A 13,860-nucleotide genomic window follows, 5' to 3' on the forward strand; every position below is an offset into this window, starting at 1 on the left:
AAGGATTTTCTGAGCGTATACATTTGGCTAGGTTAACTATACACTGAAACAGCATGACAAAATACACAGTGGCTAACTGCATAGAAAACCAGGTTCGGTTTTCAAATATGTTGCTCCTTGAGATGTATACAATAGGCCATCGTCTTTGGTTTTCAAAAAATGCATGCAATATGACTGCTGGTTAATTCGGTTATTAAGATGCATTCCTTAGAGGGAAGAGATTGTATTACATATAAAGCCTGAAACAATGAAGGCATGTTTAGTCATTGCAGCATGACAATGCCATATGAGAACAAAAAACCTGCGGTGTACTGCACGTGCATTTCCAAGACTGAAGGAAACATGAAACTGTGTTTGAGGGAGGAGCCAGGTGCTCATGAAACAAAACGCTATATTAAGCTGGAAATGCACATGGGGTTCAGGATGTCTGAGCAAGCCTAACATGAGCATTTTAGGACTTGTGAGATTAACCCGATGCTTTAATCTTCAGTGGGTTTTGTTGTTTTTGTTTTGTTTTGTTTTGTTTTGTTTTTTCCCTGGAGTAATTTTAGTTTATTACTCAACAAATGGGAAAGGCATTGATTTGCCTTTTTAGAAGGATAATTTGTCTGATGTTGACTGAATTATATGACTGGATTAAACTTGCATAATGTGACTTTCAGAGAATGACTAATTGGAATTTACTGCAAGCCATGGATGACTTTAAAATCAATTCTGTGGAGTCTTCATAATAAGACTTACTGATTGTGAGGTTAGTACCATAAAATATGCATATATTATCCAAATAACACCGAGAACAAATAGTGCTCAAGAAAATAGCTGCTTCTACTGCATGTGAAGGAGTGCTCCATGGGGAAGAAAGAAAAGCGGTGTCACAGTAGGACCCCAGACTGAACCACTGTTATGGCTGAGGTTTTAGGACAAATTAGAACATTTGAAACAGCAGGTTATAGTCTTTGGGGTTTTTGTTTTGTTTTGTTTTTGTTTTTTCTTCCCTCCCTTTAGTCCATATGTACAATGTACAACCTCTAAACAGATGTCTTGGTTTAAAGGTTGACATTTTGCTGGGCTTGGGTTTGTTTGTTTGATTTTTAAGTCACTAAAATGTACAGGACTGGGAGTCTGTTCCAGTTGTGTGCTCTGCTGAGAGTTTGCTTGGCTATTAATTCCAGTCATTCTGGTTTTGGTTTACCTCAACCCTGTGAAATCCTGTCCTTAAATTAAATTTTAAAAAGTCCTGCAGTCCCCTTCCTCCTGTGATCTGCCCAGTATACTGATTCCTAAACATGCAATGATTGCATGTCTGTCACAAACCAATTAAAAAGTAACATAAAATCAGGACTTTACTTTGAAAAGTGGAAGGGAGAAGACTTTCCTCCTTACATTTCTACCTCTTTTTCATCCTGTGTGTAATGGACAGTCTCTAATAATTGTCCCCATTAAGGCAGACTTCCGACAGAGCAAACTCTGAAGACAACTGCTGGAGAATGGAAGTGCTCGAGGAGGCTGGTAGGTGGGCGTACAGGGGCCACCGACAGAGCAGGCGTTGAATCAGGAGCCGGCCAAGGATGTAAGAAGAGCAGGGCTTGCAGGCTTGGAATGAGGACAGCATAGGGTGACCAGAGCCAACGAGAGCCTCAGAAGAGAATTGCATCCTGCAGGATTTGAGCTGAACCCACAGCTCCTTTATTTCTCGTGTGCTTTCAATGGTTTTGACCCACCTGTAGTGGCTAGAGCACCTGGAGGACGGGGACTTGCTCCCTGCTACTTTAGTAACTCATGAACAGATAATCTAAAGATCTCGACCTGCCTGGGGACTCAAATGATGGCCAGCTAGGTGTATACAACAAATTTTGTTTTCCGATTCTGCTTCCAAACCAAAGGAAGAGGGCTGTGTTAAGAGCACTGGCTTGCAACAGCAAACGTCCAAAGTTAGGAAATGGCAGAAGAATGATGTATGTGTTCAATGACTTTGTCATCTGAAAGCAGTTTTAGGATGATGAATTTTAACTACAACACTAGTTTATGTTGGGGAAATAAATATAAGAAATAGATAACATTCTATTTTTCATTAATTTTCATTAAAAAATATATATTTTAAAAAAAAACTTTATGGTTTTAACTCTCTTTCAGTCCAGGTTTTTGATGTGCACAAATACAGTGCATATAACACATGAAAAGGGCTGTAAGTGTAGGTATATGCAGTAGTCCTTTAGTTGTGTACAGCAGAAAATGCTTTCTACTGAACAGTGGCAAACTGATTTATGTAAAACCAATAAGCAGTCCTTGTTAGATCACTCTAACACGTAGCGATGTTAGAATTAAAATTCATAATCTTACAACTACTTTTCAGATTATAACATGTTTTCATAATTACAGCCATGAGATATGACCTTTCCCTGTTGGGTAGTTTTGCTTTCCCTTTTATTGTCAATCTTAAGATTTAATTTTCCAGGATCCAGAGATCGGTTTCTACTAATGTGACTCTAAAGTGCAATTGAAAATAAATCAGTTCTTCAGAATTAGGAAAAAGAAAGCTGACAATTAAGGAATAAGCATGTTAAAAGAATAAAAAAATACTGAAAGGAAAATTCAGAATGCTTTATCTTGCTTCTTAAGTGATATTATATAGAAACTAATATGAGTTGATTCTGATAGTAAATGTATTCTTGGAAATGGCTGGGTTATTTATTTCCAACAAATTAAATTTTCAAAGGGTTTATTTCCTAGTACCAACTTTTGGTGATTTATTCTTTTTCCCTTTAAAAGAAGAGGAATTTGGGGTTCCAAGGAAGTATGCAACAAAAGCATGTTTCCAAAACTCCACAATTTGCTTCCTGAGCCTGTTGTCACCTGAAGCAGTTTGGAGAGGGCAGCTCCTCTGGGTCAAGTTTAGGTCCACCTTGTTCCACAAGGACTTCTGCCTGCTGTAGTCTTTGGGAATGAAACCATGAAATGACTTCAGCTAGGAAGAAAGGATTGAATGAGCCTGAAGGCCTGCTTCCTCCTCCCCTGTGTCCCTGCTATTCTCACACATCTACATAAACAAGATGGTCAGTTTTGGGGCTCTCTTCCTGTTCAGCTCTTTTTTCTTCATTTCGTATTGCCACTTACACTTACCAGAGGGACGTGCAAGAAAACATGAGGGACGTGTAGGTACTCACCTGCTGCAGACATGAGTGGTTGAAAGCGGGACGGGCAGATTGAGGTAGCTGATGAAAAATGGCTTCTCAACAAGGTGGATTGAGCAGCCTCCTGTTTGTGATGGGGCTGTGAAGTGAGTTGGGTACTCCTAAGGCCTGTGTAAGGCACTAACGCTTGACAGCTTCACCCTGTATCGTATCTAGCCAGGGTTTCAGTTATTAGCTATTGACTTGCAGTGCAAATTAATGGTTGGTGAAGCACGTATGTTGGACCTTAATCTCTGCGATTTGCTCCTGTGTGGAAAGGCAGCAGATTACTAAAACCTGGAGGGAGGGTAGCGGTGGCTGTGCAAGGGAACAGGGGAGGCTCATGGTGAGCATTTCTCTCGCTGTATTTTCATGATTGAGCTAAACAGTGACGCCGCAATCCAGCTGCAAAACACACCAATTCCACCCAGAAGCCTGCGACAAACTGTGCTCGTCTTTGCTTGTCACTGAGTCATGAGAGATAAAAATACCTTTGCTGCAGAAGGGAGAGCGGTTGCGGTGCTGCAGCCTGTGCAAAGGGAAGGGAGGGCTGGGCCCTTCCGCAGGCAGGTTGTGCCCATGGAGTGGTCCTCAGGGGACCTAAATGCCTAGGGGTGACAGTGGCCAGCCCCATGGTGTGGGTCACAGCTGTAGGTAGACCAAAAGTCTGGGGTTGCCGTTTCCGAATTGTTCATAGATGTTTGGGGAGCACTAGGAGGAGGAGGGCAGGAGTGGGGTGGCTGTGGTACCCCGTGGGGGTCCCGTTATGCTGGGGCTGCACTGCACTGTGCTGGTGGTGCTTGTGTGGGATGGTGTGTCCTCGTTTTGGGCGAGGGGCAGCCAGGGCCAGGTCATCCTGTGCTGTGCTCGCTTCATCCTCAGACCCGGCTGTGGGATCCAGCCTGAGGTGACCCCCACCATTCGCCTCCTGTCCGGGCTCGCGAAGGCCTAAAGGAGGGCACCGCAGCTTCTGGGCATTGGGGTCTTTGGCAGGAGGGGGCATGGAGTGGGCTTTTGGTGGCGTGTGCTGCAAGCAGAGGAGGCCGTTGCCCGGCGTGAGCCTGACGGGCATCCTCGGCGTGAAACTCAGGGGAAGGTGTAACTAACGGAACAGGGTCGAGCTGATCCCAGATCCTAAATAACGTGAGGGGAGGGGGGGGGCGAAGCGTCGCAGCGAGGCCCGGCAGCCCCCCGGGGGGCGCCTCAGCCGCCGCCGGGGCTCCATTGGCTGCGGCCGCGGGGCCGCCCCCGCCCGGCGCAGCGCCCGCCCCGCGCGGGCCGGCGGGAGGCGCGCGGCCCCGCACCCGCCGCGGCCGGGCGCCGATGGAGGGCGAGGCTGCGGGCCCGGCCTCCCCGCCCGCCTCCCCGCCCGCCGCTCGCCCCATGCCGGCGCCCAGCCGCCTCTCGGCCGCGCCGGCGGAAAGTTGCGCGGCCGCCCCCGCGCCGGCCCGCGGAGCGCTCTCGGTGCCCGCCATGCCGCTGCCCGCGGCCGCGGGGCGAGTGTGAGGCGGCAGCCCGGAGCCTCCCGTCCCAAAATGCCGTCCGGAGAGTCCTGGCCGGGGCCGAAAGCTCCCCGGGCCGCCGTCCCCGGCGCGAAGCAGGAGAGGCGGCAGCAGGACTTGCTGCTCGCGGCCCTGGGGATGAAGCTGGGGGCTCAGAAGTCGTCCGTGACGATCTGGCAACCTCTTAAACTCTTTGCTTATTCGCAGCTGACGTCGCTTGTCAGAAGAGCAACGCTGAAGGAAAACGAGCATGTTCCGAAATACGAGAAGATTCATAACTTCAAGGTAAGGGATCGCGCTGCTCGCTGCTTTTTACGGCGCCGAGGCTGATGTATTTATTTTAAAACGGGTCCGGCACTGCAAGGGAATCGTACCTGTGCAGGCTGTGACTTTCTGGGAACTTAAACACTTCAGTTAAATCCCATGGCCAGCTAGACCAACTAGGCGTCCTTGGATCATATCAGCAGTGGAATGAGGACCTTGCGGGTCGCTTACACGTATGTATTTGTTTCGCTAATATTTGTCACACCTAGGTTATCCGTTCTATTTAAACTTGTTCTGTACCAGGGCATGCTGATGGTGAGAAAAGCTGTCGAAGTTTTCTTTCTAGTTCAGGTGATCGTATGTCAGTTTTACTTGAGACAGTGCGATGGTGAAAAATCGTTTAGATCTGTGATTAGAGGATTAAAGCGATCTTATCTCGGTTTGTGGCTGGTAAATAGCTTTGGAGGTAAGAAGCATGTTCTGCTGCATCTGGATCGAGCAGATGGTCTGCATTTCCCTTCGTTTCTGGCTTTTCTCCTGTGTTAATGAATTGAGTGTGACGAAAGGAGCATGGCTTACCGTGGGGCTGCTGGAGCTGCTGACATTAGCCACCTTGTGCTGTAATAAAAATTTACTTGCTCTTCTATGTAGCTTCCAATTCTTGTTTTAATTTTTTAAAATAAATTATGTTCTTTATTAGGACATGTCAGTACAGCATATGCATGGTTCGTGTCTACATCTGTAATAAGTGTCCAGTAAAGATTCAGTAATTCAACCTTTTGGCAGTCAAATGCATTGCATAATACACAGCCCGTATCTCTCAGATACTAAGCAAATTGATGTCATGCTGAATTCCTGTAGATGACAGCACAAACTTCATATACAGTACCTGAAGCCCAGATTTTCTTTTTAATGTGTTTTTTTCCCCTTATATCTTTTGCTTTTATTTATTTTAGCAGAAGGGGAAATCATTAATATCATATAGGTATCTGATGATATAAGCATCTATTAATTATCTTTAGTTTTCATTTCCATCACACATGTGCATGTGTGAATGTACACATGCATGCACGTATGTATATTTACCTACAGGCTGTTTGGTTAAACTACCTTCTGTCTTTTCAGTGCAGATCACAAAAAATGGAAAGCTTATATGATCAGGATGTTTTGTTTGACTTGAGTTCTCTAATAAAGCACAAATTTGAAAACCATGTACAAAATGCTACATGAAAGTAGCATTTAATATGAACTCTTGGCATGATCTAATCCTGCCGTCTGTCAGTTAAATGCACAGGTTGTTTTTTTCCCCACAGGATCCTGAGGTGTCGTAGAGATCTGAAATATCTTGCAACTTTCAATCGTTCCTTAGAATGTAAAGATAATTCTTGTAGATGCCAGTAGATAGCGATTTTCCATATGCTACAGCCTGTGCAGGATAGTATGTATTTAATTTTACATACATCTGTACTTGTTAGTTGCTTTCCTTTAGCTGTCTGAAACAAATCTGTTTTGAAAATAATCCAATAACTCAATTTTCATTCATTTGGTTTTGGTTTTGTGTTTTTTTTTCCCCAAAACTGTTGCTGGAAAGTTTTGAAGCTGTGAGTTTTCCATCTCTTTTTTCAAAATCAAACATGTCTGATCCAAGGTCACAGCACAAACAGCACAAACTTTGCATACTGATTATTTTCTTTATAATGGTTGTACTGTAGTCCCTTTTGACGTACAGCTGGTAGAAGAATATACCTTTAAAAGTAACTGTTTTCTCAAGTCAGTGCCATGGAGTCAGCTTGCACAGATAATTTTTGCTATAAAAGAGAAGAATGGGACCTTGCACCTCAAGGGGTGTGCAGCAGCCAGCCTGCCCGCCCAAGGAGTGCTGCTGCCTTAACAAGCTCTACCCGTGCACCCGTCCCTTTTTTGAGAAATAATCATAAGCCCTTCAGGGTTATCCCTTCTGGGTTACGGACCTGAAATGAGCGCGGCTCATTGATTCTCAGCTTTATTGCTCCTTGCATCTGTCAAATTTTTCTTCTCAAATGTATAGACGTCATCATTTTAAATGTCTAAATAAGTATCCTAGGTCGCCTGCCAAGCAGCAAATGTGCCACCCATGTGGGAAAGGAGGAAATGTCAGTCCCAGAATCCTTTCCAGGCCTTCCCTTGGAGCTAAGCTTCGGGGGGGGGGTGAAATTAGTTCGTAGGGTTCAGCTAACCAACAGTGACTGCTGTCCCCAGGGGCTCCACCAGCAAAAAGGAGGACGTGCGCTGCTTCGTACTTCTGCAGCCGATGTCCTCTTCATTGCATGGGCACAAGGCAGCAGAGGGGGACCTCAGACCTCTTCCCGACTGCTTCTATGGTCAGTCACATCACTATCCATGCAAATAAAGGGCTTTTAGAAATCCTTTTGTACTGGAAATGCTGTAGCATCCTGGTAGAGGGAGGAGAAATGGAAAATCGTTAATGTACAGCAACTAGCACTGGGTCTTGAGGAAGACAGGAGCAGCTGCTCTGCAGGTCTGGGTTAGCAAGTGCCAGAGGGGCTTGGGCATAAATGAGGAGACCCAAATTCATCCTCTGCTTCTGCACCCTGTGTCCCATGGGCAGTGGCGGCCAGGGAAAGAGCAGGCACAGGGACATGGGGGGGCTTTAAACCCTCCGGCTGTTGCGTCCAGCAAACCTTACATGGTGCAGAGGAACACCTAGGGAAGGGGTGAGCACGAAGGCTGGTTTTAACTCTGAAGCCATCGAGCTGTCCTAACAGGTCTGCTCAGCTACGTTTTGCTCAGAGGGCTGTTTGAAAGAAGAACATAAGGACAGTCCTGCGAGGGGTGCTGACAGGGTTGGTAGTTTTTGAGAGGTTTTGATCTTATTTAAATCTGCTGGCACGTGAGGTGCCTTTTGCCTGGCGTGGGCAGCCTGCCTGGCCGGGGTGGGCAGGCACGTGCAGCAGGGCTGGCCGGCAGCACGCTCCTCAGCCCCGTAATGCTCTCCTGGCGGGGAGCGCTCGGCCACCAGGAGCACGTCTCGAGCACGGACACGCAGCGGCTGGGTTCTCTTAAATTCATCTCCATAAGTAAGGAAAGGGACGATGGTTTGCAGATGGCAGGTCTGACCACTTTTTTCATGCATACTCCTCAGGATGAGAGCTAGACATTAAAAACATTTGACTTTTTTTTGTGTATTTGTTTTTTTCTAATTTATAAAAAGCTTTTATTAGTGTTTAAGTGCTAACAAAACCTCCTCTATAAATGTAATATAAAAATTTAATTTTCTGTTAATTCAAACATACCAGCTAAGAGAAATTGTAGTCTTCATTGTTTGACACAACATTTTATTTAGCTCTAACTGAATAACGGGATCTGAAGGTGAGCTAGGTCTGGGAGTGGGACTTGATTGGGTCTGTCTGTCTGCGTATTTCATTTCTTTTGCTCTCCCTCTTCATACTCTGCTTTTCTGCAATCCAGCACACCGAATGAGAAAAGGGAAGAAAATTGAGATTAACAGCAGGAAATCTTCCTGGCAGTGAAATTTAGTCAGTGCAGTAACCTCTCCATCACTTGGCAAATGTAAAATACGCGTGGACAAAGCACCCTGAAGGTCTTTACCCCGCTCCAGCCCATGTGGCTCACGGCCCCGGGGACTGTTTCGATGTGGTGGCTGGCTGCTGGTGTGCCTTCAGCCGCCGCCGGCCCTGGGGGCTTGAGCCAGCAGAGCTCTGCAGGTGTTCCTAACCACCGACAGTCCCGGGCATGAAGCCACTCTCCTGCCTGGATTAGCACCGCGGCGCTTCGCTGAAGCAGGGAGGTGTCTGCGCCTGTCAGAGCTGGGCTGAGGTCCGTGTTTCCTCGCATCGCGTTTCCTAGGATGTTGTCTTGCTTCTCTTTTGCACCTCATATAATTTGTATGTCCCCGGAAGTCTGGTTTCTGCTGCCTTTCTGTGCAGCATTCGGCACTGCCGCACTGTTTCTTAGTCGCTATCTCACTAACACCAGAAGCGGCACAGTTGATTAATTGTAATAAATAACAGTTGTGAGGCTGCTTGGTAAACCAGTGAACATTCAGAACGTATCTCCCTTTTGAACCAACGCTTCTTACAGAGATCAGAGATGTTTTTCCACTGTTGCTTAAGCCAAGCCAGCGGACTAGCCTTGTTTGTTATGGCTGCCCATCTCCGCTGGGCTGAAGCAGTCTCCTGCTGCCTCTTGGAGGGTGACCCCCTTGGGAGGGCGGGCGCTGCGCTGTGGAGCAGAGACAGCGAGCTTTGCCAGAGGGAGCAAGGGGCAGAGCTGCCTTACGTCTGTGCAAAAAGCAAAGACTCGTCGAGGAGCAGTCTCTGCTAGATGGGCTTTGCTGGTATAGAAAGACTCGAGCATCACTTTTGTGGAGACGCTGCTGATACTGAGGGTTATTTCTTGGAAACAAGTAAGCTAACCTGGCCCTGGCCCAGATTTTGCTGATGTAATTGCATCTGTACTAGGTGTTTTGCCAGTGTAAAAAGTCGTAACAAATTAATTCCACGCCAAATGGTGTTATTTTAACAAGAGCTGCTCATGAGAGCTGTGCCTAAACCCCAAGAGCCGGAAGATGGACACTGCAGAAGAAACGCTGCAAAAAGACCCAAAGCTGTAACAAACTCTTAATGTTGAGCAGAGCCATTTTTCTGGGACTTGTGAGATGAACTAATTTCTATTTCTGATCTTCTGAAAAGTGGGGCAAGTGCCGATTTGGGGCAAATCGGTCTAGCTCCACTGAAAAGAGTGTGCCGCTTTTCATCAAGTCCGGCCCTGGCAATGAACGTATTTTCAAAACATCTTTAAATGAGTCACTGCACTCAAATGAATATGCAGGAGAACTGGGTGCCTCTAGCACATTCCCCCGAGAGAGCCTCTGCATGTACTCAGAGATAAGAAAACCTCAGGAAATTTTAGGTTTCTTTTAGACTCCTAATACTTGGGGAAAAATGTTCAAAGGCATGGAAAATATCTAGAGAACAAAAGTGGAGGAAAAGCCTCCACAAAACTTCTCAGAAGATCTCAGCAGTTCTGCACAGCTGCTCCTGAAACTCATAGTGTAGTATAAGGCAGTTCAAGCCAGAAAAGCTTTTAGGGATTGATGGATTTTTTTTTTCTCCTAAGGTATTTAATGTTACTTTTACTTTTAAAATTTTTGTGGAAAAGCCTTGGCTTTTCCAAAGCAGCTTCCAAATAGTCCATTATTATTTAACCCTCTCTGGTTTCTGAGTGCTAGTCCCTGAATTCAAGATTTCCTTGGTTTAAAAAAAAAACGTTTTTCTCTAATTCTTTATTTAAGCTGTAATTCCTTGCCACCTTACCGTTAGTTCTGTAAGTCCTTAGATGTAGATCTCATGAGTCTTCCATGTGCACAGCCCCAAGGGCGAACCAGCTCATGACCGTGGTGGAAACGCACTGCTGGGGCAGGCTGGGCATTTGCCTTCGTGAGCCTGCAGTGCTTCTTGTGCACTCCCATCATCAACACTTTTTCTTCCAAATTAGCTTGTAGCATCATTAGAAAAGCATTTCTCTTAGGAATCTATTAGGGTCTTGTATTATATTTATATCATTACGTGTAGTATATATGGCATGTATATGGAATGGAATGGGCAATGTTCCAGTTTCTAGATACCAATTTAAAGAAAATCTGCTATTCCATCTTGAAAGAAAGGTGACTACTTTCATTGAATTTACAAGGAAGAAAAGCCTACAACCTGCTGCTTCCTCTACTGTTTTTTTGCTTTGGCTCTCGTAGAGCACAACCTAACCCCAATTTCCAGTTCTCATTTCTGCTGACATGCTCAGCTCAAACCAGAAAGTCTACAAGACGTGACAGCGCTTCTGGCTCCAGGCAAGCGAGGACCTGGAGGAAGGGTCGCCTGCTCAACGTTTGTGTCAGTGTATTCGCTGCCGGTAATGACGGTATTTGTACGTGGTGCTCTGAATCAGTGTCCTCCCCTTTTGAGCTGCTGGACAAAGTCGTTACCACTGGCCCCCCACAGGTAACACGACATCTAGTTTAGGCAAAATCATCTCTGGTTTTGGAGAAGATCTGTTCCAATGTTCTCAGTTACTCTCTTTTCTGTTACATCCTCACATGAAAGCAGATTATCTTACAGCTGCGGCGCTGCCGTGTGTGTTGTCATGGCAGTCATCTTGCTTCTGAGATTACTCATCAGCAGCAGTATTTGTCTCACAGTAGGAAAGTCGTGTTCTGTAATATTTGGAGCGCTCGAGACTCTTGTTTTAGAGGACCTATCTAATCATCATAATATGTGTAAAGATTGAAATGAAGCATTGGCTGAACTGATAGTTGAGTCCATTGATTTTCCTCACCAATCTTTCTGCTGTACCCTTCGCATCCAGGCAATGTGTCTGGACCAGGGATGGATAAAGAGGACATGCCTACTGGGTGCCAGCATGAGCACGCTCACTGCCTGATAAAATCAACAGTGACAGTGGAGACAGACATTAATAATACAGGCTGAGTTCATCGTTTTAATTGAGACTTACAACATCTCCCATATCTAATTAAAACCCTGGTAGAATCCCAGCAGGCAGAATTCGGTTGATGGAATTGCAGATCAGTGAGGACCACTGAGCTGACAGGCTCCATCAGCAGTGCCCCATGATCCTTAGGCATGAGTTTGAAAGGTGGCATAGCCAGCAGAACTGCACCCCTGGGGCGCCACGCGGTGTAAGTGCTGGCTGCGTGTCATTTGTTCAGTCCCCAGCCGGCCTGGGCTCCTCCCTGAGCACCAACGAGGCTCCTACTCAGAGCGCAGGACTCTGGAAGAAGGTAAAGCTGCAACATTTTTCCCATCCTTTTTCTAGTCAATATATTTCATCCCAGCACAGGTGGTAGTGCACAGGTTTTCCAAAACCTGTTGTTCTCACCAGCAGCTCAGCGTGGAGGGCCATGCAAGAGGCTACGCTACTCTGTATGGATCGTGGGTCCTGTTAGAGCTGCCATTCGGGGAGACCATGGCAGCAGCCTCTAAATAGGGAAAGTTTTTTGTGTGTGCTGTCAGAAGGCCTGTTTTTTGTGTTCAGTGTTTATTTTGCATATACATAATTTGTCAGATCCAGCCTTGCTTTCTTCACAGCAGTGGCTGCGTGGAAGCTCTGCAGATCCATCATGTTCTTTCACATCACGTTTCCAAAGCACTTTGCTGATGTTCCTTCATTCTTCTCCTCCCTGCCTTGACAAGTTACATAATTTAGGTCTCCCAGTTACGAATGCTAATTATCTGCTGGTTCATTCTTGGCTTTCAGATAGCAGTCAAGGCTAGCTGAAGAACTGCCTAGTAAAAACAAAAAGTATTAAAAATAAGTGGATTTACGAGATACACAGGTAACTTCAGCAGTGACCTTTACAGAGTCTGAGAAATATCTGAGAGAGATCTGCTTGAGGAGTTCACAGCTTGTGGTATAATCTATTGCCAGTCGTCATTTGAATTTGGTTCTCTTAAAAGTTTGTCTCTTTTTGTAAGCAATATTTTATTAAATTCAGAACAAAATTAAATGCAGTTCTGTAACGCACAGTTACTAATCACAAGAGGTAACACATTTTCCTGGTGCATAAGAAAATGTCTTTTAAACCTAAAAAAAACCACTTCTACATAAGATCATAGTCTTTATTTTTATACCTTGCTGATGTTGTGGGAGATTTCAAAATAGAAATGCCAAGGTGTAAATCCAATGTGAGGCTGTCCTTTTATTTCAGACTTGCAGGCTTGCAGGATAGCTTAGTAGTTGTATTTTATCTAGATTTTGAAGTAGGTATTTTCCTTTAAAATTATCTAGAATTAGATTTTTCTTTTAAATTTCATATTTCCCCTGCAATTTTACAAATTAAGATTAAGTTTATCTTGCTCTCCTGCTCTCCGATTTTTTCCATGTTCTTAAAAAAAATCACGTACGCTTGAAGCCTTATGGAAAGAGAGAGAGAAAAATGGTTTTGGGGCGGGAGTGAGAATGGAAGGGGTGGGAGATATAAAGCCCCAGTTGGCAATTCTGTGCTCTCACATTTTATAAGACAGTAAAATCTGCATGTGGCAGATGCTCTTTTTATAAGGAGAAAGACACCCCTTGTAATTTAAGTCAGGATCTCTGAAATTCTGCTGGGTGTGTTTTCAGAAATTTTTCTGGGAAAGCATCTTTTAGTTTTGAAAATAAGCAAGCCACTTGGCAGGTTTTTAGAATGGGGAATTGAATATAAAAATCGGAGTGCTGTATGAAAGGGTCATGTAATAAATGCAATATTGTTTGCAGGTGCTGGCCCTCTAACTAGCGAAGGGATGCAAACGTGTTCCTTTTTAGCATGCTGCCAGGCCTTGCTCTGCAGGATGAAATGGGATTAGAGGGCTGTTCTGACCTCTGAAGGCCACTTTTCTGCAGTTTTCTGGCATGGCTCACTTACTCTGATTTCATTTCCAGAGGTGCTGTAGATTCAGAGCTGTCCAGTTCTGCTCTGTGGCAGTGGGGAGATTAACGCTCTGGCACCACCACGCTCTGTGAAAAGACAGCACTGCTTACAAACCCCAGAAGCAGCTTCAGAGCTGATCCCGCGGGGTTGCAGATACTAGGGATGGAAGGACATCATAGGCCTTTGGGCGTCCTAATTAACATTGCCAGAGAACATCCCCAGAGCGCGTCAGATAAAAGTCAAGGCAAGATAAAGCATTACAAAAAATAGCAAAAACTACCTGTAGCTTTTAATTTGTTTAAATGTTGCAATCAGAGTAGTGGATAAGAAAGTAATTTGGATGGAGCAGTGTAAAGCTAAGCCATCTCAGGACAAATGTTCCACACGAGAAGTTAATTTCTTAAGAAATCGATGTGGCAAGGCATTTCTGTGTGTAGATGGAGCCTGGGATGTAGGGGATGAGAGAATGGGGATCGTGAGA

General features: G+C 45.3%; 1 protein-coding gene across 3 annotated transcripts in view; it reads left to right on the plus strand.

Moving 5' to 3' along the window:
• Positions 1 to 13,860, plus strand: part of CHN1 (chimerin 1) — a 96,171-nt gene that overhangs the window by 62,601 nt on the left and 19,710 nt on the right. For all 3 annotated transcript variants that reach the window (XM_080600850.1, XM_080600849.1, XM_080600851.1), the window contains exon 7: positions 4,880 to 4,957. In XM_080600850.1, the coding sequence (XP_080456976.1) occupies positions 4,880 to 4,957 (78 nt within the window). The remainder of the gene's footprint in view (positions 1 to 4,879; positions 4,958 to 13,860) is intronic.

This window comes from Anser brachyrhynchus (genome assembly GCF_964034855.1).
Source record: "Anser brachyrhynchus genome assembly, chromosome: 7".
Taxonomy (NCBI): domain Eukaryota; kingdom Metazoa; phylum Chordata; class Aves; order Anseriformes; family Anatidae; genus Anser; species Anser brachyrhynchus.